Genomic DNA, 25,490 nt, shown 5'->3' with positions numbered 1-25,490 from the left:
CGCCCTGCCCCTTGACCTCTAGCCTTCAACCTCTTAACCCCGCGACGTCTCATAACAACAACAACAACAACAGTGGCGGACTACATGCTTGTGTTCGTGCTGCAGAAGATTTTAAGCCTTACTTGCCTTGTGGTCAAGTGTAAGTCGCAGCAGCAGTTTGACCTGATTACTGGCCCACACAAACGATTCTGGTTTCCTTGCACTAGCCATTTTCGTCTTCTTTTTCTTGTGTTCAGTTTCTCCTTTTACTGTCTGTGTGTATACAGTTTTGGTGAATTTCAAGCACCATCTATAAGCCTGGAATATGAACTAAAGCGTGTTGAGTCGTTTACAATGGATCCATTTGGACACAAAAATTCTTGAAACAATGTGAAGGAAGACGGGGGGGGGGAGATTGTTTTGGTACATGTGGACATGGCGTTAGGCTGCAGTTTCTAGGGGGCCTAATGCACTTTGATCCAACTATATAGCTAATGTAATCAGGTCCAGGACTTGCTGTGCTGCAAAAAACAGACAATCTTCTCTCAGCTCTGATTGGACAGTCTGCAGACACAGATGACAACCCTGCTGCCATGCATTTACTGCTGCCATGTTGCTGTTTAATAATCTATCAAAACAACGTCAAACATAATGATGGAGGATCAAACCTAATCTTGGAAAGCAAGGGAAAATGAAAGCTTGGGTCACCTCAAGATAATCCTGTAGACAACATATCTGACAACCACGCAGAGCTCATCAACTTCCACTGCAGCATGGACATTAATACTGTCCACACACTCCAGCACTGCACAATATCCACAAGGAAGGAGGAGTCCACCAATTTTACTTTCTGAAGTCTGAGAAAATGATGGCAGTGATATCATCATAATTATCTCTGCTTAAGACAATCATATCAGAAAGTCTGTGTAACAAACTGAATGCGTAGAGTTTGAAAGATTTAAAAAGGTGTTGACCAAACCTGGTTGGTCTACTGGAGAGATGCTATTGCATTACACTGTTGTAAATGTAGGATCTTAGATTTTAGAGTTGGCCTCATATGGAGTAAAAGTCATGATATCCTGGACAATGCTGCAACATTTTTGTTAGTTTCTAAAAACTTCTGTATATTGTGAGACCCTAGTGTAGCAGTGCAATACTAAAGTCCTGGAGTGTACCTTTAAAAGTCAATGATTATATTATGTACAAATAAATGACAAGTCATATTCTTGACATTTTCCATTTTACTAGGGAGAGTGAATTGCTTTGCTCTTAGGAAACAAAAGCCTCTGAAACAGCATTTGGACCATATCACAATGGATAGACAAACTGCTTTACAGAAGCTCATTTCTGCAAGGAAAAGAGAATTCAGATGTTGAAATGTGAATAATATTAATCAAAAATAGAGATTCAAGAGCTCAATAAATAATTGCGGTATAATTGTGGGCTGTGTTGGTGTTGGGTATTACCAGTACTGCATTTGAATTTATTGATCAAAATTGAAAACTACTTTCTTTTTGACAGATGATTCCATCACTGACACAGGTCTGTGAGCAGTACCTAATTACTTTTGTCATCAGATACGCCTGAAGATATCAAATTACAGATGACGACAAAGACAAGTGACCACAGGCTTTAATGTTAAGCACATACAGGAGCACTTTCATAGAGAACCATCCATCAAATAAAGTGACACTGACTGTATCAGTCTATGATTGATTTGTGGAAATATTAAGAGATCACAGGCAGTTTATGAGAACATGAAAAATCCTACTCCAGCTACTGTGAGCCTCGCCTCACTGTTTAACACACTGTTGATCGAAAGACTTGAAATGTATGATGGCTGGAGTGTGTAACCTCTGTGACATGCCTGCTCCAGACTCTTCAGTCTGGGTCTACACTGCATGGACACCTGCTGTGGATTAAAAGGCTGTTACATAATTGCATATACATATTGACAACTGGTAATGTGCTTTTCAACATATATCCTACTGAGTGACTCAGATTTAATGTAGTCACTAAAAATGCATCAAATCAACATCAGTCTGCCTGTACCAGGACACACACCACCAGTACACGATGGTTCAAAATGAGCCATCACCTTCGTACACCTGTGGGAAAAACGGACAACACAATGTCGAATGTTCCGTTGTTAGGTTTAATTCCCTCATCCACTTCTGATAATTGACCACACTGCACGTGAAAGTAAGAGTAAGCATGCAGGTCATACCCTCCATTCCAGTAACCTGCACAGCTGGCGGCTTTTACCTGTGCTGTGGAGGTGAAAGATCCGCTCTCAACAGCTGGTAAAAACGTGCTGTGCGCTCCTGCTCGGACTGCACCCAGCGCACAGGGAGCAAATCCGAGCCATCTGACGCGGAGGATTTGTCGGCGGAATTGCTTCCCCCTCCTCTGTGAGATTAAATACCGTGGCATCCATGTATAGATTCTCACTACGTTTAAGGCGTGCGCGGAATGCGCGTCCTGTGCGGGAAAAGTTGCGGGAGCAGCGTGAAGTTGTGAGACTTTGGGCGCTGGACACCATGCACACGGATGTGGTGCTGCTCAACCTGCTGCTCTGGACGGTCGGTGTGTCCGGCCAGCCGCGTCCAAGAGGTCAGATGCTGCAGTCACACCGGCACGTCAGGTCAGTTCAGTGCGACAGAAATGTGAGAGATGTTTTGCTGCCTCCTGTGTGCCGTGAGATAAAATGAACCAACATTTGTTTGAAGCTCCTTCAGAACGAAGCGTGGGTGCTTTGGAAAAAGTCACGCTGTAGAGATCCTGCAGTGCTTCTGTCAGGAGGATTCTTCAGATTCGTTTTCGGTTTTTTTGACCTTGACATTTCATTCTTGAACTTATCAGTTTCAACTAGAGTCCACTGAGACGTGTTCAGGGACTCTTCTGCAGAATGAGTTTGCTCAGTTACAATGGAAATCAGATTTCAGACACTATACTTCAAATTCTCCTCGCCTCCCCTGACTTTTCTCAAATAGGCTTATTATTTGTATCCAGTCACACAGTGTGAGATGTTGTATGGTGACTGTTGTGTAAGCCTCAAATGCATGATTTCGGATTTGTCTTTTGTCTCACCACTGAGCCCAGTTATGAAATTAGCACATGACACGTTGCATTTGGTTGTAAAAAGGCAAAAGGATTTTCCCTCTACTGATGATGTAATGTTATTATTCATTCTGATTTAGGGGATTGCATCAGTTTGATAGTGGTCCATAAAGCTTCTATCAGCAAGTAATGCCTGGCAAAATAGCTGCAGATAAAGCCAGCATATATTTGAGTACGGATGTTTTGAGCAGCAGAGTTGTCAGAGAAGGGAGGAAGCACAGCTGGATCCATCTGGCCAAAAGTTATCTGTGGGAGCCTGCTGAGTACTAACTGACAATAGTGTGGCTTTAAAGTTGAGTTATAACACATGCATTTGTATTTCAGCAATATTACCATTAATACAACATAATACATAATATATTCATATTAAGGTAGATATGCATAATATAATAACATGTTAAAGGTATTCCAACAACATTTTGACACATGGCCTCAATACAAGATTGGGATAAAGGGGATCTCTCAAGGGTCCTTTCGTTTTAGTTTATATTAATGAATGAATCAAACTAATCTGGGGCCCCTGAGGCGATAGGGCTCCAAGCAGCCCAATGCTTTGGGGCAGGTTGGTAATCTTGCAAAAGAGTTTATGCTTATCCTGCTCCTCATGAAATCCAGGTTCCGGCTTATTTTGCTCTCTACATATTTAAATTCTGATCTTTTATCAAATAGATTGCAACATGAGTGTTGGTCATACGGTCAGTATACACAAATTCTTAGCAGTGATCTATGAAATGCTGTTATTAAACACTTTTAACAAAGATATGAATGAAAGGCAGGATATTTTAGAGTTTAACAAATAGACCTTATTTTTGAGAAATCAGTGAAGGGAACAACAATATCTGAGTTAACTTAGATTGAATGATTAGTTCAGTCTTATTCTTCTTTTTGCCAAATCAACTTTTATGTTGACTGAACATGAGAAAACAGATTAATGATATTTAGTTGAATCAGCAAGTGTTCAGACACGTTACCAGCATCGCAAAGACATTTGATTCCCTTTTACATTTTCAGTACTTCATGTCACACTGAGACAAGGTGCTCCTGTTGGAGCTACTACGTTCTGACAAAAGCACTTTTTCAGCAGGTAAAGTTACTAGACTTGAACATGGTTTGTGTTTTTCTCATTGTTGTAAAAACGTCAAAATTGACTAAAGTTAAAACCTATTAAAAACAAACAGGAAGTTTCCACCTCATTTCCTTCAAACTGTAAAAAAGACAACTCAGGACAGAGCTCTCCGACATATTTGATATTCAAACCCTTGTTTTTAGCTGACAGCAGCAAAATGTCACATGTGCCTGGTAGCAGAAATCACTTACTCCGATTACGTAACCCGTAATCTAAGTGTGTTAATGTGCTTTCTGAATTATTGCTATTGTTGTGGCTTTGGCAAAGGTTAGCCGGGCGGAAGGAAGGTCAGCAATTAAATGTCATTTTTGTTCTGCACAAATGTAAAACATGTCATACTGTCTTCCTGCTATGCATCTGTCAAAAATTATACAATTTGGGATTTGAGAAGCTTAGTTGAGATGAGTGGTCATTCACCTCACTTGACTCCAAAACTAAAGCCAGAACCTGCTTCACTAAAAGTTGATTTAACCGTAACAGTGACTTCACTACTCTAACTTCACTGAGTCAGTTCACAAGACTTTATATCTCTTCTCTACTGGTGTTATTGTTCCACATGTTTTATTTTTATTTTTAAGTCTTTAACAACTGTGTTACACACAGTCTATTTAAAGTAATCAAATCAAGCATTCAGCTCTCTGATATTCCTCAAATTATTTGTCTTAAAAGGGGCAATTTGTACATATTGCCAGAATTTAAGGTGAAACAGTCAAAAAATACACATCCATGTCAGTGTGTCAGAGCTGTCTATTGCTGTGTCTCAATTCAGGGTCTGCATCCTTTGAAGGATCCGACCTTTGCAGTCTTCGAAGGCAAGTCCTGGTTGCGTCACCAGATGTTTCTGCCCTTACATTTACGTCACGATTTCTGCCACCCAGGCCTGCGAAAGTGACAATCTATGCCACACGATGTCGCCATTTTCGTTCTGTCTTTCTTCTTTTACGGGTGCGCAAAGAATCCTGGAATATGGGAGGCCGCGAAGGATAGTAGCATTGCATCCTCTTAAAAGAGGTAAAAGAAGGCTGCATTTGTGGGCTGCATTTGGCGGAGCCTTTGAATTGGGACAGCCTTCGCGTGGGGTTGTGTTGTAATTGGTCATCAAATGCGGCCTCCGAAGGATGCAGGCCCTGAATTGAGACACAGTAATTAATTAATTCCATTATGCTGGATGTTGACAGCAGGTAACACACTATGCTGCCAAAGTGTGTTATACTACATAGCTTAATGTTATAGTTACATGATGATGATGGATTCATGGTATCATGTCATTACATAATTATGATTATTAGTATCAGTTACAGGTAGTAGTGTGGAAAAGCATATGTGTATAGCATGATACAGTAGATTTTGATAGCATAGTATACCTTGAATCCGGGATATGGCTACAACCCTTGTCAAACATCTGGAGCAGCAAATTTTACAGTCAGTGCACCACTAAAAACTAAAGAGAGGGCACAACAAGACGAAAATAACTAAGAACCAGTCAAACCTCAAATGGTAAAAAAAAATGAAGTAGTTTATATGACATTCATTACAGTGTGCCCAATTTGGGTTTGGTGGGTGCGTCTATGAATAGCTACAGTTGATAGTGTGTGTACAGTCAAATCTATCATCTATAATGGACATTTATAATGGATTTATAATTTATTCATTTTTAAATGACAAAAGATATATTAGAAAACATATACAAGCCTTACACTGATACACTTTTTCAGAGCTAAAGACCTGATTTGAGACCCAATGAAACATACCGCTGTGGAGGGGATTTCTGTGTATGCTGTCAAGCATACAGATGTTTAACTCAAATCAACTTGACATTAGGTTCAAAGACTATGAAGCAACCAGACAGTGTGCTGAAAGCTCATCAGCTCTTTGACCTCTCCCTGATCTATCCTCAACCACATGCTCAATGAGTTAAGGTGAAAGCGTAACAGCTTAGAAGAGATTTGTCTACCCTCCAGGTTTAAAAGAGGTAACTTTTCCCAATAAAATGCCATTTTTCAGTTGGTGCTAAACGCTCACTCAAAGTCAGTCAGCCAAGACTACTTTTGAGTACAGTGAGGAAGATATGACTTTGTGATGGCCAGTAATGTCAGATTGTCAAAAACAGACTTAAAGATTCAGCCTGCATTGATGAGTTTATTGTCCACTGGATGGAGCAATTGCTCACTGTTCTTTATAAGACAGAATGTTGGTTGGTGTATTTGGTATCACATGTTGTTCCTAATAATTAATTAGTTATTATTATTGTTATTAATGTTATTCCAGGACCACGATCGCAACTAAGGAAAAAGCAATAGAACTCACCCAGGAGACTGAGATGTGTGCGCTGTTTGTAACATTGTGTTATACTGTTGATTTTTACATGCCGTTAACTTATTATTATTTTTTTTTTATTTCTTGAGGTTTAGGCAACAAAACTACTATGCTTGAAACAGACCCTGTCACAATGTCCTCCACGCATTACAAAGGATAACATCTTCTATGTATGTCTATTTGGTCAGCTGCAATAATTGTCCTGCAGCGAAATTGTGTTCCAGGAACACCACCAGCACACTGATGCCAGATGTGCAATGATCACCTCTTGTGCAAAATGCTGGATCATTTGTGTTCATTCATATTACTCACAGACACTCACACAAATGTTTAAATGCCCCAAACAGCCAGATTTCTTTACTGTACATTAGCTGAAATCTAGCAAGAAACTGCACACTGAAGGTGTGTGTGTGTGTGTGTGTGTGTGTGTGTGTGTGTGTGTGTGTGTGTGTGTGTGTGTGTGTGTGTGTGTGTGTGTGTGTGTGTGTTTGAATTCAGGTCAACCTATCACTAAACTCAGCACCCCTGTGTTCTCCCTCTTCCTTCCCCCTCCCCTCTCTGTTATGGTGCTCCTGTAGTAAAATACATTCCCCCTTCAGCTCCAGTGAGCAGCCAACATTACACTACATAAACACGGGAAGATAAAGGTCACGCCCGTGGACGCTGCAGTCAGGTTGATAAACAGGCCTGAAGATAAAACTGATTATAATCCCAAAAGTTAAAATGTAATCTCTGAGCTCTCTGGGTGTTTATTCCCCCAGCTCTGCATATAACTCTCTCCTCACACTGAGCAGCTGCTGTGGCTCTCCCCTCACTCCACCTGAAACATGAAAATCTAAACTAATCCATAGTTTTTTTGGCAATCTTCACAAAAGTTGTGAAGATATCTCACTTAGGAATGGCTGTCTGACAATGACATACTCATCACAGCAAGGCAAAGAAAAAACACAAATTTCTCATTCTTGCCACAATCCCCCTGAAGGCAAATCTTACTGCCTGTGGTAGTTCAGTCGAAGGGCAAGTTATGGTTAGTATGAGTACGGTTATAATATCGAAGCAATGATGCTGATTATGTTGTCTGATATCCCGCAGGTAACTGGGGAGAAAGTCCAGACTTGTTTCTGAGGCTTATTTAAAGCACACTCCTGTCCTGTCATCTAGGATACTCATCACTTCAGCTCCAGATGTTAAGAACAAGCTTATACTTTGGCTGAAATTGATCTGATTCTATGTTCTCTCTTTTGTCATGAGTATGTTATTTAGGAGGATAAAATCATGTCAAAGACTACACTTTGTTTTTCCGGCACGCTTATCTTACTTTAAGATACTCTCAAGGTTTACCCCTCTTAGCTTCATTGCCGTCTAACACTGCATATAATGAATGAATGAAATCACAAAATATTTTCCCCCTTTCAGATCGAAAAGAGAAATGCCTCCAACAGTAGCACCCCATGGCAAGAACAGCAGGTATGTGTGTGTGTGTTTTTTTTAAAAAACTCTTCTTTATTCCCATTAGAATGCTAACAGAGGCTAGACAGGAGAATCTTATAGTGGAGATTAAAGCAGCATAACTGGACTTAGAGGCACACGGTCAACATTTTAATCACACTATTGTCAGCAGTATCTAGTGAGGAGGATGGGCAACTTCCGTGTATTTTACTAAGCCCAATATAATCCATTCTTATCCTTCAGAATTAGGAAGTTCATAAGATTATTGGGCTGTGCTGTATAAACTTAATACGATGACAACAAGCCACAATGCACACAATCAGTCTACTGGATCAGTGTGAGGTGTACATAACAATTGAAAAGCTTTTTATCAGTAAACCCTTGAAGAGTTGCTAAATAGTGCAAGAGATGTGAAATATGGTTTTGCGAGAAGAGTAAATGCGATGCAGCATGGCAGCACAGCACAGTGGTTAGTGATGCTGCCTCACAGCAAGAAGGCTTCAGACCTGTCAGGGCCTTTCTCTGTGTTGTGTTTGCTCATCGGAAGACATGTAAAAGTTGGGTAAATTGTAAACGTGAGTGCAAATGTTGTCCCCTTTATGTCAGCCCTGTGATGAACTGGCGACTTATCCTGGGTTTAACCCGCCGTTGCCTAATGTCAGCTAGGATTGGTCCCAGGGGAAAATTCAGTTATTATCTAATCACCCTCACGCTACTCAAATATTGAGTAATGTTTCATAGTCCACAAAACATTTCTGGATTTTTACAGCAAAACAGTGTAGCAGTATTCTGCTAAACAGCTGAAGTAAGTTGGGACTTGTTTTAGAACATAAAAACAACCTAACACTATATAAAATGGCTACATACAGCTTGGGAGTAATCCAAGCCTCTAGGCCTAGCGCTGCTAGGTTAAAAGCAATGGCTGAAGAGGGCACACAAGCTCAACAGCATGAAAAGGTTGTAAAAGTAATTGGGATCCCTGCTTCTGGAGACTATAATGATGGCTGAATTGTATGAGGCCATGTTTTACAAGTCCATCTGCTTCTCTCTCTCTCTCTCTCTCTCTCTCTCTCTCTCTCTCTCTCTCTTTCTCTCTCTCTCTCTCTCTCTCTCTATAATCCATCAGTCATCTTGCAGAGGTGTTCTGACCTGTTAAGGTAGTAGAAAATACCTCACATTTCTGCAACTTTTGGATGTTCTTATGAAAAGATTAGGGGAAAAAAAGATTAATTGTGAAACCTACCAGAAAAGTACTTAATCTGTTACAGTTTGTGTTTGTTTTGTTTTTGTCTCTCGTATTAACTTCTTATTCAGTGCTTGTGAGATCAACCCTGTTAAAGGACAGTATGCTTTGTGATCCTTTCTTGGTGTCATTATTTTCAGCACAACCTCACATGTGTGACTGTACAGTTATTTTTTTATTTTGACATACTGTATTAACACAGTGGACCTAAGATAAATATAATAATATAATAAAAAACACAAATATGTTTAACAAACCATTTTTTATTACTTATAATGCAAATATAAATAGTTATTTGCTAAATATGTGCATAAAGTGTAACAATTTACAAAGTTATATGTAACTATTTACATTTAAATACAGTCAGTGCTCAGGTCTGCCTGAGCTCCTTCCAGCTGAATGAAGAGCTGCACTGCCTGCTCCACATTCAGCATCTCCTCATTGTTTTGACTCATTAAACCAAAAACCGACTCCACTACACACCAAACACTACATGACACACTCCAAACATGCTAAATGTCACAAATCTCTCAACTCTCAATATCGCTGGCTGTCTCTACACCGACCGTCGTTGCCTGTCATTCATCCGCCTCTGTCCCTCCCACAACTTCGCGTTCCTCATCAACCAAAGTTGCCTGCTTGCGAATACTTTCGTGACAAAAGCCGGTTTGTACCATTTCTTCCTTCACCAGACACAAAGCTAGCGTGAGCAATAGCTAGCAATGTTCGCGAAAAAGCATGGTGGACGTTATTTACCCTAAGTCCGGTTTTGGACCTGCCGGTGCATTCGTCGGCTCGGGAGGTGGGCCGTGTGGGTGGCCTAGCGGCTAGCAGCTAGCTACACATGAACATCCACAGATTCCAATTCCACTTTGTTGTCCGTGCATCTCCGGATCTCCTCAGACCCGAACAGACTCGGTCCAGTCTCGTTTAGTCTCATTAATCCACAACAGTCAGTTTAGATGCACAGAATGGGACCAAACCGCCTGCAAAATCCCGGTCCAGCTCACGCTGCTGCAGGTATAAATCTGCTTGTTTCATAAGGTATGTTGTAGAAGTGAGCTATGCAGAGATTGGCTCTGGTGAGCACGTGACTGTGGTGGCTACGCTTAGCAATGCTAGCGGAATTGGTAAAGCATTTATGAAATAAATTATTAACGGTATCATTGTAGTCCAAACAAATGCGACATTGCACACCCTTGAACCAAGCAGCAGCCATGTGGAAACTCTCAGGTCAGTCTGATCCTGATCCGCAGAGATATTTGAAGAACAGACACACACACACACACACACACACACACACACACACACACACACACACACAGATTCCTTGCTTTTATAGAGATAAGAAAGGAGGGAATAAGTACAAAACCAACAACACCAGACCGTAATCATTTCCCAAAGGAACTGCAGAGGGCCACTTATGGGTCCTCCCCAGGTGGTTCCACCAAATGAGATAAGCCTTTGTTTGCAAGAAAATGTCTAAAGGGGCCCCAGATGTTATCAAAAATGGGTTGCTTACCCCTGATTGCATACGTAATCTTTTCTAAGGGCAGAGTCGTTACCTATCCTTGGTCTATCTACCTCTTTCCAAGCAATTGCAATGACTCTTTTTGCCAACAGCAGGCATATATCTAGAAGAAAATCTATCTTATGTTACACTTAGCTGGATAAATGCCCAATAGAAAAAGTTTTGGTTCCAACTGTAAATTTATCTCTAAAATTTCCTCAATACACTGTTTCACTTCTTCCCAGAATTTCTTTATTTGAGAACACTGCCACAAACAGTGGAATATCATGCCCTTTTCCTTATCACATTTTATACATCTGGTGTGTCACTGTTGAATTTATTAAGTTTAACTGGAGTTATATAAGAACGCATCAACCAGTTCGTCATATATTTTGGAAATCAAGCCTTTCCCTGGCAGTCTCTCACCATCATTTCTTCAAGTGTTGACAGGTTAGGAATGGACAGGGACTGTTTTTGTTGTGTTCTAATAAAATCTCTCAGTTGTAAATATCTAAAGAACTGGCTACGACTGGCTATGTTGTGTTTGGCAACAATTTCATCAAAAGACATCAGATGTTTATAATCCGGACAATAAAGATTTTTCTAACCCCTGTTCGGCCCAAATTTTAAATCCCCCCTCACTTCCTCCTGGGGGGAAGAGATCATTTCCCCATATTGGACTAAATAATGAGAGCGAGTCAACTACTTTGAGATATTTCTTAACTTGTTGCAACACACTAATTATGTTTTTAGTGTTTTCTGCCCAATAGTACCATAGAGGGTTTGGGCATTTAAGCCCTCCTCTATCAGGCTTGGCAAGGTTTGGGTTCAAATAGACCCTTTTTACAATGTTAAACTGTACATTAAAAAGGGAAGTGTCATGTAAGCATTAGTATAACTTCAGAATTGTTCAGCATCCTCTGTAGAGACCTTGAACCCCATACATTGTGGTCTGTAAATAAACTGTGAAATTGTTTTTTTCCTTAAATTTCCATCAGTCCCATCTTCAAGAGTCCAGATATAACTAAAGCCTGGGGTTCGAACACGGAGCGACTGCTGAGGATAGAGGACCATGACTTTACAATGCGACCAGGATTTGGAGGTAAGGAGCAGTGCCAATCGGTTGTCATGCAGGCAGCCAACAGACTGGGATCTCTCCTTAAAGATGCTCCTGTTTTAATACAATGTCTACAGTCCTATACCCCATGTCACACAACCTAATCTATACACTCATCTAAATGTGGGATGTGGGAGGGTCCAGCATTGGTCTGTGCAGATGACATAACAGACTAGAATTTTGTCTGAGCCACGTTACTGTGGACCAGTTATTGATTATTATTAAGCGGTCACGGTCTGCAATTTAAGCTTTCTTACTCCCATCTTAATCTGCCACATTACCAGCATTCAAAGTCTGAGTCTATGCCCTTCTTAATTCTCCCACTTGCATTGCCCCTTATGCATAGTCTATGAAATCCCATATGGAGTTCTTGAAAAGCTTAAACATTTCAATAACTTCTGTATATGATACTCATCTGATAGTATCAGAGGTGAAGTATTGGCAAACTGAACCAGTGTGAATGGATGAGCCGGCTGTGTGAATGTCGATCGTACTGTCTGATAACTGCACAGGTCTCTCACTTAACTAAACGAAGGTAACATAACTGTAACTGTCTTTAGCAACTTATATGAGGGAAATAATACCGCAGCTGTATGTGGAGAAGTGTCCGTCCTCCAGTCCGTCACATTTCTGCCTGAAAAACAGTGTCTGTCACCGACAAAAAACTTTAACTCATCGAGTGTTTGCGATAAAAATAAATCACCAGGATGGTCAGTCCTCTGGACTGAGACTCCAGTGAACTTTTCCCCTGAAAACAGCCTCCCTCCCCACGAGTGAGAGAGTCAGACAGTCCAGTTTACTGATGGTGATTATGTAATTGTGTAATTTAGCACAAAAAACATAACTTTGTCACTTTAGGATGTTTGGTGGGTCAGGATCTCAATCACTACACATTATAACAGCATCTATATGATTATAAACTGTCAGCGGGTTTAGATTAATGGGGGGTACACTTGGGAAACACCTTGAAAACACACCGATGTCATCATCATGACGTCGTGTACCATCACGCCTCTTCAGGAGCTGCAGCGCCTGCTTTCTGTGTGAATTACATAGCGGTTCGTCTTTAAGGTGGAGATTCTTCGCTCTGTGTGAATCACCAACGGCGGAGAATTGACAAACCAAATCTCCGGAGACAATGCAGCATCGCCATGTAAAAAGGGCTAGTGTGAATTACACAGTGGTTCGTCTTTACTCCAGTGGTGCTTCATTCTGTGTGAACGACCAACAGTTGGGCGAGCTGTGGTGTCAATGCGGCATCTCTGTGTGAAAGGGGATACTTATAGCTCATAGGGCTGATTTTGGACTGGAAGTTGTGTCTGCCTTCTCACACCACGAGACAGGTTTGTGGATCTGAATGTCGCGATTTCGGTTTCAATACATGTGTCCTTACAGCCCTGCTATGTACACACACAAGTTAATATAGAAAAAAAACTACAGGAAAAAACTAAATTAAATCTATGTATGTATGTATGTATGTATGTATGTATGTATGTATGTATGTATGTATATATATATATATATATTCGATTGACTTTGCGAATGGAATTGACTTTCAACAACAGACAGCTGCAGGCCTTCTTGTCCAAAGCCTTGCTGATGTGATCAGGGTTGGTAACTGCTCGCACCAATGGGCAGGATGAAGAAATCCTGCATGGTGAGCTTGTTTCCTGTGTGAGGGCCACCATTGGTCACACTGAAGGCTGACATGGGCAGATGACCTTGGGGTTTTTGGCCTGAGGCTTAACTGGAAAGTATCCAACTAAAAAATCCCACCCCAGAGCCACTCCTCAACTACACAGACATCAACTGCCTTGCTGACCAGCTGGGAGATGTGTGTTAGACATTCCAAAATCTCTTGTAGCTTTTTCTGGTCTGAATAATACATAAATAAGCAACTCTGTGAAATGTTACAATCATATAAACAAAAGCAAAATCGCCAACATAAAAAACTGTACATCTGTCTGAAACGGGTACCTGGTACCACAGTTACCCTTTACTACTGTTGGTGTGTGCAGTAGTTTTAACAAGGACTCCTGTGCCACCAGGTTGACACACAAAAACAACCTGGTTAGGTTTAAGGCCTTGGCAAGTCAATCAATCACAAAGTTGTGATTTTGGAAATCATGTGAATATGATGTATTGTAAATACAAACTAGTCCTAATTCCATGATCATTCATTAGGAGAATTCAAAGAATGTTTCCCTGTGTAAGCCCAGAAAAGTAAGACAAAAACAAACAGTCTGCTGTATAATGTCGGTTAGGATTATAGTACTTACTCCACTGGCTTTGTGACATCTTTTTGGGAAATCTGCAACCTGCTTTCATGGGGATTTGGATAAAAGAGAGCAGAAGTCATTGTTTAAAGCAAAAGGATTGACATAAAAAGGAGTCACAACCTTTGTATAAACACAGATAATCCAGTTCCAAATGAGGCACCTGGTCTACATCTGCACGCACTGCTGTAGTGCTGTGTTTTAAAATGACACTCATATCAACACGACTGTAAATAAAAGCTTCATGCATCTTTGTAAACTGTCGCATATTCTTGCAGGGCCTGCAGTCCCAGTTGGAGTGGATGTTCAGGTTGAAAGTTTGGATGCTATTTCAGAGGTTGATATGGTATGTCTGGACCAAAGTGTCAGTCAGATAATTCATGCATATTGTTAGTTGAGATAGTATTGTAACAGACTGTTTTGTATTTCTTTGTTAAAGGACTTTACTATGACCCTGTATCTGAGGCACTACTGGAAAGATGAACGTCTGGCCTTTAAAAGCAACCACAACCAGAGTATGACCTTCGATAGCCGCCTGGTGAAGAAAATCTGGGTACCTGACATGTTTTTTGTCCATTCTAAGAGGTCCTTCACCCATGACACCACCACTGACAACGTCATGCTAAGAGTTTACCCAGATGGCAAAGTCCTTTACAGCCTCAGGTAATTCCCCTCCGACACAGTCAAAAACAGATCATCTCTAATCTTCCGCAAATTAATACATGATGAAACACATACGTGCTACATTTACATTTTCAACATGATTTTCAACAGTTTCAGGTTTGAGTGGTGCTCTTTTATTTCTAAGGGTTAGGGGGTTAGGGTTAGGGTTAAGGGTCTAAGTCTTCATTTTCTGAAGTGGCTTGAAGTTCTCATGAACTCAAATTGATGTGTAACCTGTCAAGCCCGAGCAGAGCCCAACTGGGCTGTTCTTCTGAGCACCTATGGCAACATGTGAAATACATAGTTTGGTACCTGAGACAGTTTATTAGATGATTTGCTATGGTTTGCTCGAGAGTTGGACCTGCAGCTGCATCGTTCCTAAGGGATTAATTCTTTATTCTGAAATTTTACTTTTTCAGAGAAATCTTTCATTTATGCTATGTGCCAACTTAATTTACTCAGACCCAGTGACAAATATGCTTCAAAAAGACCTTGTAGTTGCTGAGATACGCTAGTAATTATCGAGTACAGACACAAAATAAAGGCTAGTTCTTAACAGGTTAAGTGTTTTTGTGAGATATATCTTTGCTCTACATCTAACCAACAGTCCAGTATAAGGCCCAATATGTTGTACTTTTTCTCAATGGTATCGTATTTTAGATCTTATGATTTCCTGTAAAAAAACAAACAAACAAACAAACCTACAACAAACCTAAAGCCCCCCCCCCCCCCCCCCTCCCCGCCAAGTACCGTGTTGTCTGACTGGCCTCTGTCTTTGTGTTGGAGAGAACGTTTGTCCATGTGCATGTCCATGCTCCTGTGTGTACCAAATTTACCTCGGCCTGCAAATTTGACACTTCAGTTTCTCAACATGCATGTAGACATATTTCTCTGTTGTCTTTTGTACTAGATATAAGCTGCACATGTACTACTTTTTAACTGGGGCAGGTTATGATGTTAGTGGGTGTTTGTGGATGTAATTACCGTTGGCTGTTCCGCCAAGACAAAAATGGCACCAGCTGCCATGGTACAAGATGTGTATTTAAGGGGATAACATTCTGCCAATTACGACTGCTAATACTGCTGAGCAAGACCTTTTAATTTTGGGAGCGATAGGAGGCTCCAGGCCAAGATAGTTGATTTTGTAATCCACATTACAGAGCCTGGCAGAGATTAGCAGCTGGCCATCTGCCCCCTGTTGTGACCATCATCATGCTGACTTCCTGACAGACTGGTCCAAATAAAACTCAAATGGTGAAAACAACATCTACAACAGTATCTACTTTCACTGTTGTGATGTTAAGTATCTGGATGTTAACATAGAGGGGAATGATACATGCTATTGATAGCAGGAATCTAATGATCAATAGAAATGATCTGATGAATCCACATCTCAAATAAAATCAAATAAAACTCCTGTTATCGTAAGTCTGGAGTCTGGTTGGGACTCAAACATCCTGAGCCTGATATAGAATGGGGTATGTGCTACCTGGTGAATGTATACCAAGTGTGTGAGGGAAGAGTTCTTGATGGTAAATGATAGATATAACCCTACTCATCACATGACCTGGGTTAATCTCTGAGCGGTTGGTGCTGGTTGGAGATTTTCCAGACTAAGGCAGATTGGCAGATTGACGGGTGATGATGACAGTTTGTAGACCTGGCCCGCAAACCGTGTGGCCTCCTCTCGTCCTGTGAGCTGGATTATGTATTTTCATTTATCATCTCCGTGCTGGAAACCAAATCTCTACTGAAGCCCCAACCCACAAGGTGTTTGATGCGAATATAGAGGGGTTATTCTCTGCTCAAGGTGAGAAATACATCATGAGCCTTTCAAAAGTCCTTGGGCTGTATTTCCAGTGTTAAGCACCCCATTAAAACAGCAAACATCTTAGTCTCACATCCCCCATGAATACTGTAGCCTTTACCACTGGCTTGCACCTTACACACAACTGTTTTTCATTTATTTCAGCATTGATAGAGAAAACAGACTTTGATTTAGGTAATCCTCAGTTATATGTATATATATATATATATATATATATATATATATATATATATATATATATATATATATATATATATATATATATATATATGTCTATGAGACATGGACCACTTCCTGTCTCGCTCCTTTTCCCACTTGTGATAGTCTTAGATGAGAAGCCAATGCCAAATAGAATATTAGTTATGTACTATAACTCCTTATGCTATTACCAGTGCAGCCCGCTGTGGGCTGTGGGCCCACTGGTCCCTTTAAGTAGCAAAATACAACACTGGTTTGGAGCCAGTTGTATCACTTCAGGCAAACTTATACACAAAGTGAGACAGAGATGGGTCCATGTAGTATATGGGCATGGATTAAAGTCTTCAGAGAAGGGATGGACCCACTGTTGATAGCCTCAGCGTTTGCACCTAGTCATTAAACACCAGTTAATGGGAGAGCTTTTAAACTTGACAGCCAATTGTGTAACTTCCTCACTCACTCACTCACTCACTCACTCACTCACTTAGTATGTCAGTGAAAGACTGGTGTGTTCATAGGGCTGTTGTGTTCCCACCACATGAGAATACGTACTGCTTTAATAAATGGTGACAAAGCTGATGAGAGTGTCTTGAGAGAATCTGAGATTTTATTGTCATGATAGCAGATACAGTGAGCTTGTCTTGTGCTGTAGAACAAATGCAATAGTAATTCTTATCTATTACATTTTTTTCAGAATAACTATGGTTTGACTATGCTCACACCTCAAACGGTCACATTACTACAGCGGACTGTTTTGTCATTGCAGGGTGACGGTCACAGCCATGTGTAGCATGGACCTGAGCCGCTTCCCTCTCGATACTCAGACCTGCTCTTTGGAGATAGAGAGCTGTAAGTGACTAGCTTAATGTGACTTTTCCTCTTCTTCCATTACTTACAACTACATGCTGACAATTCCTTTGACGTCTGTACAGTAGTACTGCGTAGCTGCAGATGCATAGGATTATTCTCCTTCTGTCCTGTTTAACATCTGTGAACATGCTAGATTAAGAAAATGTTATCAAATTATTGTAGATGACTGCAGACTATTTTATTGCTGCATTTAAACACTTTGGTGTTAGTGACAACAGAACTTGTGTCACACATTTCTCTTCAGATGCATACACAGATGATGACCTGCTGCTCTACTGGAAGGAAGGGAACAGGTCATTAAACACAGACAAGGGAATTTCTCTCTCCCAGTTTCTGATCCAGGAGTTCCATACCACCACAAGACTGGCCTTTTACAGCAGCACAGGTATTGACAGAAAGTGCAGAAAGTGTCTTTTGATATAGGCATATAGTATTGCCGCCAACGCAACCTCTAACTTCATCTGTCCTCCAGGCTGGTACAACCGTCTGTACATCAACTTCACTCTGCGGCGTCATATCTTCTTCTTCCTGCTGCAGACCTACTTCCCTGCCACTCTCATGGTCATGCTGTCCTGGGTGTCCTTCTGGATTGACCGCCGGGCCGTTCCTGCCAGAGTGCCACTGGGTGAGACTGCTTGGCTGCGGTTAGCTAATTGGGGCAGTGGTTAGTTAGACGATTAGTGGTTCAGTTCTTAGTTTAGGAAGTTCAGTTCAATCCAGTGTCTAAAGATAGAGAGTCTCGTATGATTCATGATATTGGGCTATAAACATTTAAAAAGATGATATCAATTTATTAATAAAATGTTCCTAATTTCCTGCTGCTGAGCTGATTCGGACAGTTTTTTGCATGATAATAATTATGTTATGGTAGCCGACTGCTGACTATTATGACATTATTTAATTGAAACAAATCGAATTTTTTTTTTTTTTACATTTGTATGCATGTCATGTATGACAAACACTTAAATGAATGTTTTTAAATAATAAGAAGCAAAGTTATTATTTATGGCAGAATGGTAATTTTGAATGAAAAAAACATCCTTTTTAGTATTTTTTTTTATCATATATCATGCATACACAGGTGGAAAAATGAACTGATGATGTAACAAGTGTGAAGGTAGGATCATAGTGTTACATACATGTTTACTTCAACATAAACATTTTCAAGACAGTCACATTGTTATGACAGAATGAGTTTTGTTTGCAGTTAGCACCTGCGGTAGATGGGGACTTGGTTTTAAATATTTTTAAAAAAGAAAGATTACTTGATGCAAACAAAAAAATTTGGTCCATTCAGCTTGTCCTTGCATAAACCAAGTCTTTGGAAGCCACAAGATACAATTTGATTCGACTTGAAAAGGTGTTATTTACGCCCTCAACGTGTGGTTGAGCTCATGGACAAACTTCTAATGGGTTCTGCTCAAATCAATTTGGGATCTCAGGGCTTCCAGAGACTTAGATTATAGCAAACAAGCTGTGTGGAGCCATTTTGTAGTTTTTTCTGTTGTCTTGTGTTTTAAGTTCCCACTTACTTCAGTTGTTTAGGAGAATGCTGCAACACTGTCCTACCGTTAAGCTCTAGAAACGTTATGTGGATCATGAATCCTCGGCTGAGGTTCCATTAGCACGAGTGAGCGTAGATGATGACAAATGAATCATTTTCATTTTTGGTTGAACCTTTCCTTTAGTATTTGCAATCCCATAATTTCTATATAATTGTATTGGTAATGATGGGCAACCATTTAAATCTCAAATGTTGTTGGATTCAGGTTAGTTAACGATTTTGCTCTTTTTGTGAGTCAGTGTTGGTATGCTCCTGACACCAGAACCAGAACCAAACAGGTGGATGGAGCAGCATCTTGAAAGGAGGAAATAGTGCTCTTCTTTCAGACACATGTGCCCTCTTTATCCCTGTTTGTCACTACATCTTGAAGGTCAGACATGACTGGTTTCACCTGCTTTGAACTTGTTGCCCTGCTTCAGGTATAACTACGGTGCTCACCATGTCCACCATCATTACTGGAGTCAACGCTTCCATGCCCAGAGTGTCATACATCAAAGCTGTGGACATTTACCTGTGGGTCAGTTTTGTCTTTGTGTTCCTGTCGGTGATAGAATACGCTGCAGTCAACTACCTGTCTACACTACAAGAACGCAAGGAGAGGAAACTCAGAGAGAGGGTTAGTACCAGTCTCTCATCTTCATGCCCATAGATGCCCTGTGGTACATGTACATCTACTGACACTCTTTATATTTTTAACCAGGTTAGTATCATGATGGACAGTGATATTTGGTGGATGGTTTGCTTGGTCAAATATACTGTAAACTGCAATGAAATTTGTGTGGCCTAACTATGCATAAGTTAAGTTCAGAATACTGTTGATGTCATGGCTCTTTATTATCAGGACAACATTTGAATTGGATTGGATTTTTGGATTTTATGACTACATGCAGTATCTCACAAAAGTGAATACACCCCTCACATTTTTGTAAATATTTTATCATATCATTTTATGGGACAACACTGAAGAAATGACACTTTGATACAAGGTAAAGTAGTCAGTGTGCAGCTTGTATAACAGTGTAAATTTATTGTCCCCTCAAAATAACTCAACACACAGCCATTAATGTCTAAATCACTGGCAAAAAAAGTAAGTACATCCGTAAGTGAAAATGTCCAAATTGTGCTCAATTAGCCATTTTTGCTCCACGGTGTCATGTGACTCGTCAGTGTTACAAGGTCTCAGGTGTAAATGGGGAGCAGGTGTGTTAAATTTGGTGTTTTTGCTCTCACACTTGCTGTGTCCCAATTCAGGGTCTGCACACTTCGGAGTGCACATTTGAAGTGCAATTACGTCACAACGCCACGCGAAGGGTGTCCCAATTCAAAGTGTTCTCCAAATGCACCCCACAAATGCGCCCTGCTTTTACCTGTTTTTGGAGTGTGCACCGCTACAACCCTTCGTGGTCTCACATATCCCAAGATTCGTTGCACTCCAGAAGAGGATAAATAACTAAATAACCTCAAGTGGCGCAGATCTCACATTTAGATCTAAGTATTGGGTCTATACTTGGTTTTTACTCCTTTGAACATCCAACGCCAGATATGTTAAACTTCAAGGTAAAATACAATGGTAATGCTCAGCTTGATGCCTTTGGAAGTAAAGCCTTAAAAGCCTTCACTTTCAAATGATAGATGTTCAGACTTATATGTTATTGTGACTGTGGAGATGTTCGAGACTCGTTTTACTTCATATACATAAATGAACCAAGATAAGATAATAATAATAATAATAATAATAATAATAATAATAATAATAATAATAATAATAATAATAATCTTTACCAAACACTTTAAATAGGAATAATGCCTTTAAAATCAAAATTAACGTAATGCATCAGTATGTTAATTACCCCAAACTGTAAGCTAGCTAATCATGATAATAATGATAACATTATGTGGGTTCAGTAACAGGTTTACCTCTCCATGGTCCTCTCAGCCGATATAAACCGGAGCCACCACCTCTTCCTCCACAAGCAGGAGGATTAAAAAGGAAGTCAGGAATTCCTGTAGCTCGAACATACAGTATCTGACAGTCAGACTTTACTCTTCTTGTCACTTTCACGGACTTGGGCTGCAGAAATATTGACGTACAGGTAGGGGCGGGAACATCTGGTGACGCAAGGCTAGACCGTCCCATTTAACAGAAGTTAACACGGCCTGCAGGGCACATCGAAGTACACTCTGAATAGTTATTCACTGTCACTAATGTAATGTAATGGGGAGTCACAGTCCGGAAACTTTCAGTAGCCCTGGAGGTCCATCCATAGTAAGCACTACATAGGCTATTTCAGACAACTCTTTAACAACTCCTCATAGGGTCTCTTCATAAAGTCCGGGAATTACCATGTTGCTTAAGTGTTTGCGGGAGGGGGTTTTATTTGATGTCGTGGCTCGAGTGTTTTAATCACATAAAAAAATCCTGTGCCTATGAACCGAATGGTACACACGCACCCCGAACCGTGACAAGCGAACCGAATGGGATGGATTTTTTTGATGAACCGTTCCACCCCTATCCCCTCCTTTCAGAAACTGGGCCGCAGGGCAGTATTCAAACATGATAACGACCCCAAACACACCTCCAAGACAACCACTGCCTTGCTAAAGAAGCTCAGGGTAAAGGTGATGGACTGGCCAAGCATGTCTCCACACACCCAAGACCTACTGAGCATATGTGGGGCATCCTCATATGGAAGATGGAGGAGCACAAGGTCTCTAACATCCACCAGCTCCGTGACGTCGTCATGGAGGAGTGGAAGAGGATTCCGGTGGCAACTTGTGAACTCCATTCCCCAAGAGGGTTAAGGCAGTGCTGGAAAATAATGGTGGCCACACAAATTAATGACACTTTGGGCACAATTCAGACATTTTCAGTTAGGGGTGTACTCTTTTTTTGTCACCAACGGTTCAGACATTAATGGCTATGTGTTGAGTTATTTTGATGAGACAGCAAATTTACACTACAAGCTGTACACTCAGTACTTCACATTGTAGCAAAGTGTCATTTCTTCAGTGCTGTCCCATGATAACAAAATACTGACAAAAATGTGAGGGGTGTACTCACTTTTGTGAGATACTGTATATGCAAAACTAATGACATTCCATGTTAGTTGCTACAATAGTGAAAACATTGCCTGTTGTTACTGTGAGCATGTTAGCATGCTGATGTCAATATTTAGCTCAAGTGTGCCTTAAAACTAGGGTTGGTAAGTTATTTTAGAATAATTAGTTTTATTTAATTTGGCTTGTATGTAATCATAAATGATAAGCAGACTTGCATTTGTAGAGCGCTTTTACAGTCTACTGACTGCTAAAAGTGCTTTATAACATAAGGTTGCTCATCAGGAGCAATTTGGGGATCAGACATGCAGCCAGGGGAACCAGGAAATTGAACCAGTGACCTTCTGATTACTGGACAACCCACTCTATATCCAGAGCCACATGATTGCTGTCTGTCTAGTAACATAGCTGCCTGCCTTCCCATGCACTCTTTGCGCATGACTGGAGTCTACCACAAGGCGACGATATATTGCCAATGCTATTTGCACACTAATTGCAAAAGAAGTAAGGAAAAAGTGCAGCCAAAATTTCCAACTACTAACATGCTAGCTTGATGACGGTAAGCACAAACTAATAGCTGTGTTTGTTGATGCTGTCATTACATTATAATGTGTGGCTATGGGGGAGAGTGGGGCTGTGAACATGAAGTGTTTAGTACCTTTTCTATCCTTGCAGCTGCCGTGTACTTGTGGCATGGCTCATCCTGGCATGATGTCAGCCAGCTACAGTGAGGTTGATGCCAACACAACAGGGAATTATGGCTTATCAGAAGAGAATGGGGTGAAACGTGAGAGGATGCTGGTGCAGCTGGCGATGGAGAGCGACCAGGTTACTGGCCATGTTGGCACCAGCACCTACAGCAAAGCCTGGATTGATACACATGTCATAGATAAGTACTCCCGGGTCATCTTTCCTGGATCTTACATCCTCTTCAACATCATCTACTGGTCTATCTACTCATAATGCAGATGGGACTCAAAGAGACCTGTGGGTGACCAAGGTCTGAACACCTCTAGCAGGTGTGTGAAAAATCTGCTTCCCCGCTTGTAAAAGTGGTTAACAGATGCACTCAGTAGAGTGGAGACTTGTGCACTAAACTTGCAGATTTAGGCTTTCAGTGTCTTGTGTCACATTTGTAAGAAAGAGGAAGGAGCAGACCAATCCAAAGATAGAAGGAAGTCTTCAGGCAGAACCCAGAACCAGACACTCTAACATGAGCTAACTCAACGCTCAACACATTCTACTAAACCTTCATCTTCAGTCGCTGCAAAATGTTGAGAATGTTTAACAATAAACCTGTTAATGATGCTATTACAAACACTTACATAAGCATCTTGTAAGGACGTATTAGCTATTAACTAACTTTTAGTTCAAGGACCTTAATATAAGCTAACCTTAACAAACATTACTGAGGTGAGCACGTAAAGGCAACAATGTGTTATTTCATTCTTTGTTGTGGACCAACTGAAGCAAACTAAACAAGAGTGAAATGAAGAGCCAGAGAACTTTTTGACCTTTTGACTGTCAAACCAGTGTGGGCCTCAGTGTGCTGGTGCTCTACTAAAGAAAACAGCAAGTAGCTCTGTATAGTTGCCCCAGTGATTCTGTGGAAAGCACTTTCCTGATATATTTTGCAATGTGCACAGAGCACTGATCCTTTAAACAGATACGCTGAATTGACACCTATGGTTAACCTCCAAAGCATTATACATAAAAACAAGGACATCCTGCTGTGTATTGAGAAGACACTTTCTGTAGATAATATACATGGATGTTTTGACAAAGGGTATGACTAGGTTACTTGGACATATCTGGATTTTGCTTTTGATATGCCAAAAGTTCCTTTTTTGTGTGGCTCAGTCATTGTGTTGTTGTGTTACAGTTGCACCATTATTAACAAACAGAATCAATGGTTATTTGTACTTAAACCAACATCTGTTTGTGCTGTAAAAGGTTTTAAAAAAATGTTCATGGTTTAATGTAATTGACCTTTTTCTAAGCTTGAACCTACATTTAGACATTAGTGTAAATCTCAGATGGAACTGGAGCTATTTCTACTTTAACTTCTCCATCTCTTGTAACTGTTCTCATCGGCATAGTGTCATATTAAATCACGTGTTGACTTTGTGCTAAGTCAGTGTACGGAACTCTTGATTAAAACGTTTTTCTTACAGCAGTTGTTCTTTGACTGTTTACTGCAAAAACATTACTGACTGACAAATGGGACATATTGCCACTGTGATACAGGACATATGACATGTGGGAGTCAACTAAAATCTGTTTGATCAACAGATGAAAAGAGGCCTGTCTCAAGACCAGCACTCAAAAGTTTGGTTTTGAAAAGCATCATTATGTTGCTTCTATCTTATATAATTCTGTTGTAACATCTGTTGCAGCTTATGTCAAATTTCAGACAAGGACAAACCAGCAGACATGGCAGACAAAAACTGAGAGCTTAGTAAAATCTAATATTTCATTTTAAACAAACTCAAATATCCTCTATCCTCTGGTAAAAGGGGATTTATAATGTGACCATGACATGAAAAAGTCTGCTAAGATACAGCTGTGGCTATAGAGACCACAAAAGCTAACTGTATTGTGCTAACAATTCAGCATCTAATAACTGCAGTCTAATATTGGATCATACATTTGCAAGTATCAAGTATTTTCTTAATGAAACAGTTAACCCAAAAATACAAACATTCAGTCGGTATCTGCTCACAATATATGTTTCTACAAACCACGAGTATGTTGCAACTTAAAGTTCTTTTAGATACACTTTTCAGTTTTTAGCGTTCAGTCCCTTGCTGGCAGCCTTAAGTCAGGTCATAAACATTAAAATGGCTAACGTCTCTTCCGTTTACCAAATGGAAAGTGCGGGTGCAGTGTGTCAGGCTCACAGCTTTCTTCCAATAAATACATCCAGGGAGAATTCATTGTTCACTGTTGCTCAGATTCTTTGTAAAGTAAATGTAATAAAGAAAACAAGGTGCAGATAATTCAGTAAACTTAAAAGTAAACTGTAGCGTAGCAGATGCTAATCAACTGCATTCATTTAACAAACTTGGATATAGGACTGTAGGTGGATACAAATGTATGACCATGTCTCTTGACCTAGATTTGTGTAAATCAGACTGTTGAACTTGGTGTTGAGATGGTCCTCCAACAACGTTT

General features: G+C 40.4%; 1 protein-coding gene and 1 long non-coding RNA gene across 3 annotated transcripts; one reads left to right on the top strand and one right to left on the bottom strand.

Annotated features, from left to right (window-relative positions):
• Nucleotides 1-1,593: 1,593 nt before the first annotated feature.
• LOC119012009 lies at nt 1,594-2,362 on the bottom strand. The gene is made up of 2 exons (XR_005072328.1): nt 2,245-2,362; nt 1,594-1,891 (listed from the first exon to the last, which is right to left on the bottom strand). It is a non-coding gene; the product is annotated as an uncharacterized LOC119012009 (long non-coding RNA).
• On the top strand, nt 1,883-24,470 carry LOC119012008 (gamma-aminobutyric acid receptor subunit rho-1-like). Of its 2 annotated transcripts, XM_037085448.1 has the most exons (10): nt 1,883-2,623; nt 7,958-8,008; nt 11,742-11,845; nt 14,415-14,482; nt 14,576-14,799; nt 17,592-17,674; nt 17,940-18,080; nt 18,168-18,320; nt 19,679-19,875; nt 22,992-24,470. In XM_037085448.1, the coding sequence occupies exons 1-10, from the start codon at nt 2,415-2,417 to the stop codon at nt 23,277-23,279; spliced, it is 1,518 nt and encodes a 505-aa protein (XP_036941343.1). In that variant the 5' UTR covers nt 1,883-2,414; the 3' UTR covers nt 23,280-24,470. The 2 variants fall into 2 exon arrangements, with proteins under 2 accessions (XP_036941343.1, XP_036941344.1); XM_037085449.1 differs by lacking the exons at nt 1,883-2,623; nt 7,958-8,008 and adding an exon at nt 11,119-11,193.
• The last annotated feature ends 1,020 nt before the right edge of the window (nt 24,471-25,490 follow it).

The sequence above is a fragment of the Acanthopagrus latus genome, chromosome 22, assembly GCF_904848185.1.
Source record: "Acanthopagrus latus isolate v.2019 chromosome 22, fAcaLat1.1, whole genome shotgun sequence".
Lineage (NCBI taxonomy): Eukaryota > Metazoa > Chordata > Actinopteri > Spariformes > Sparidae > Acanthopagrus > Acanthopagrus latus.
Note: the sequence above shows the minus strand (reverse complement) of the source record. Positions and strands in the feature narration are given on the sequence as shown.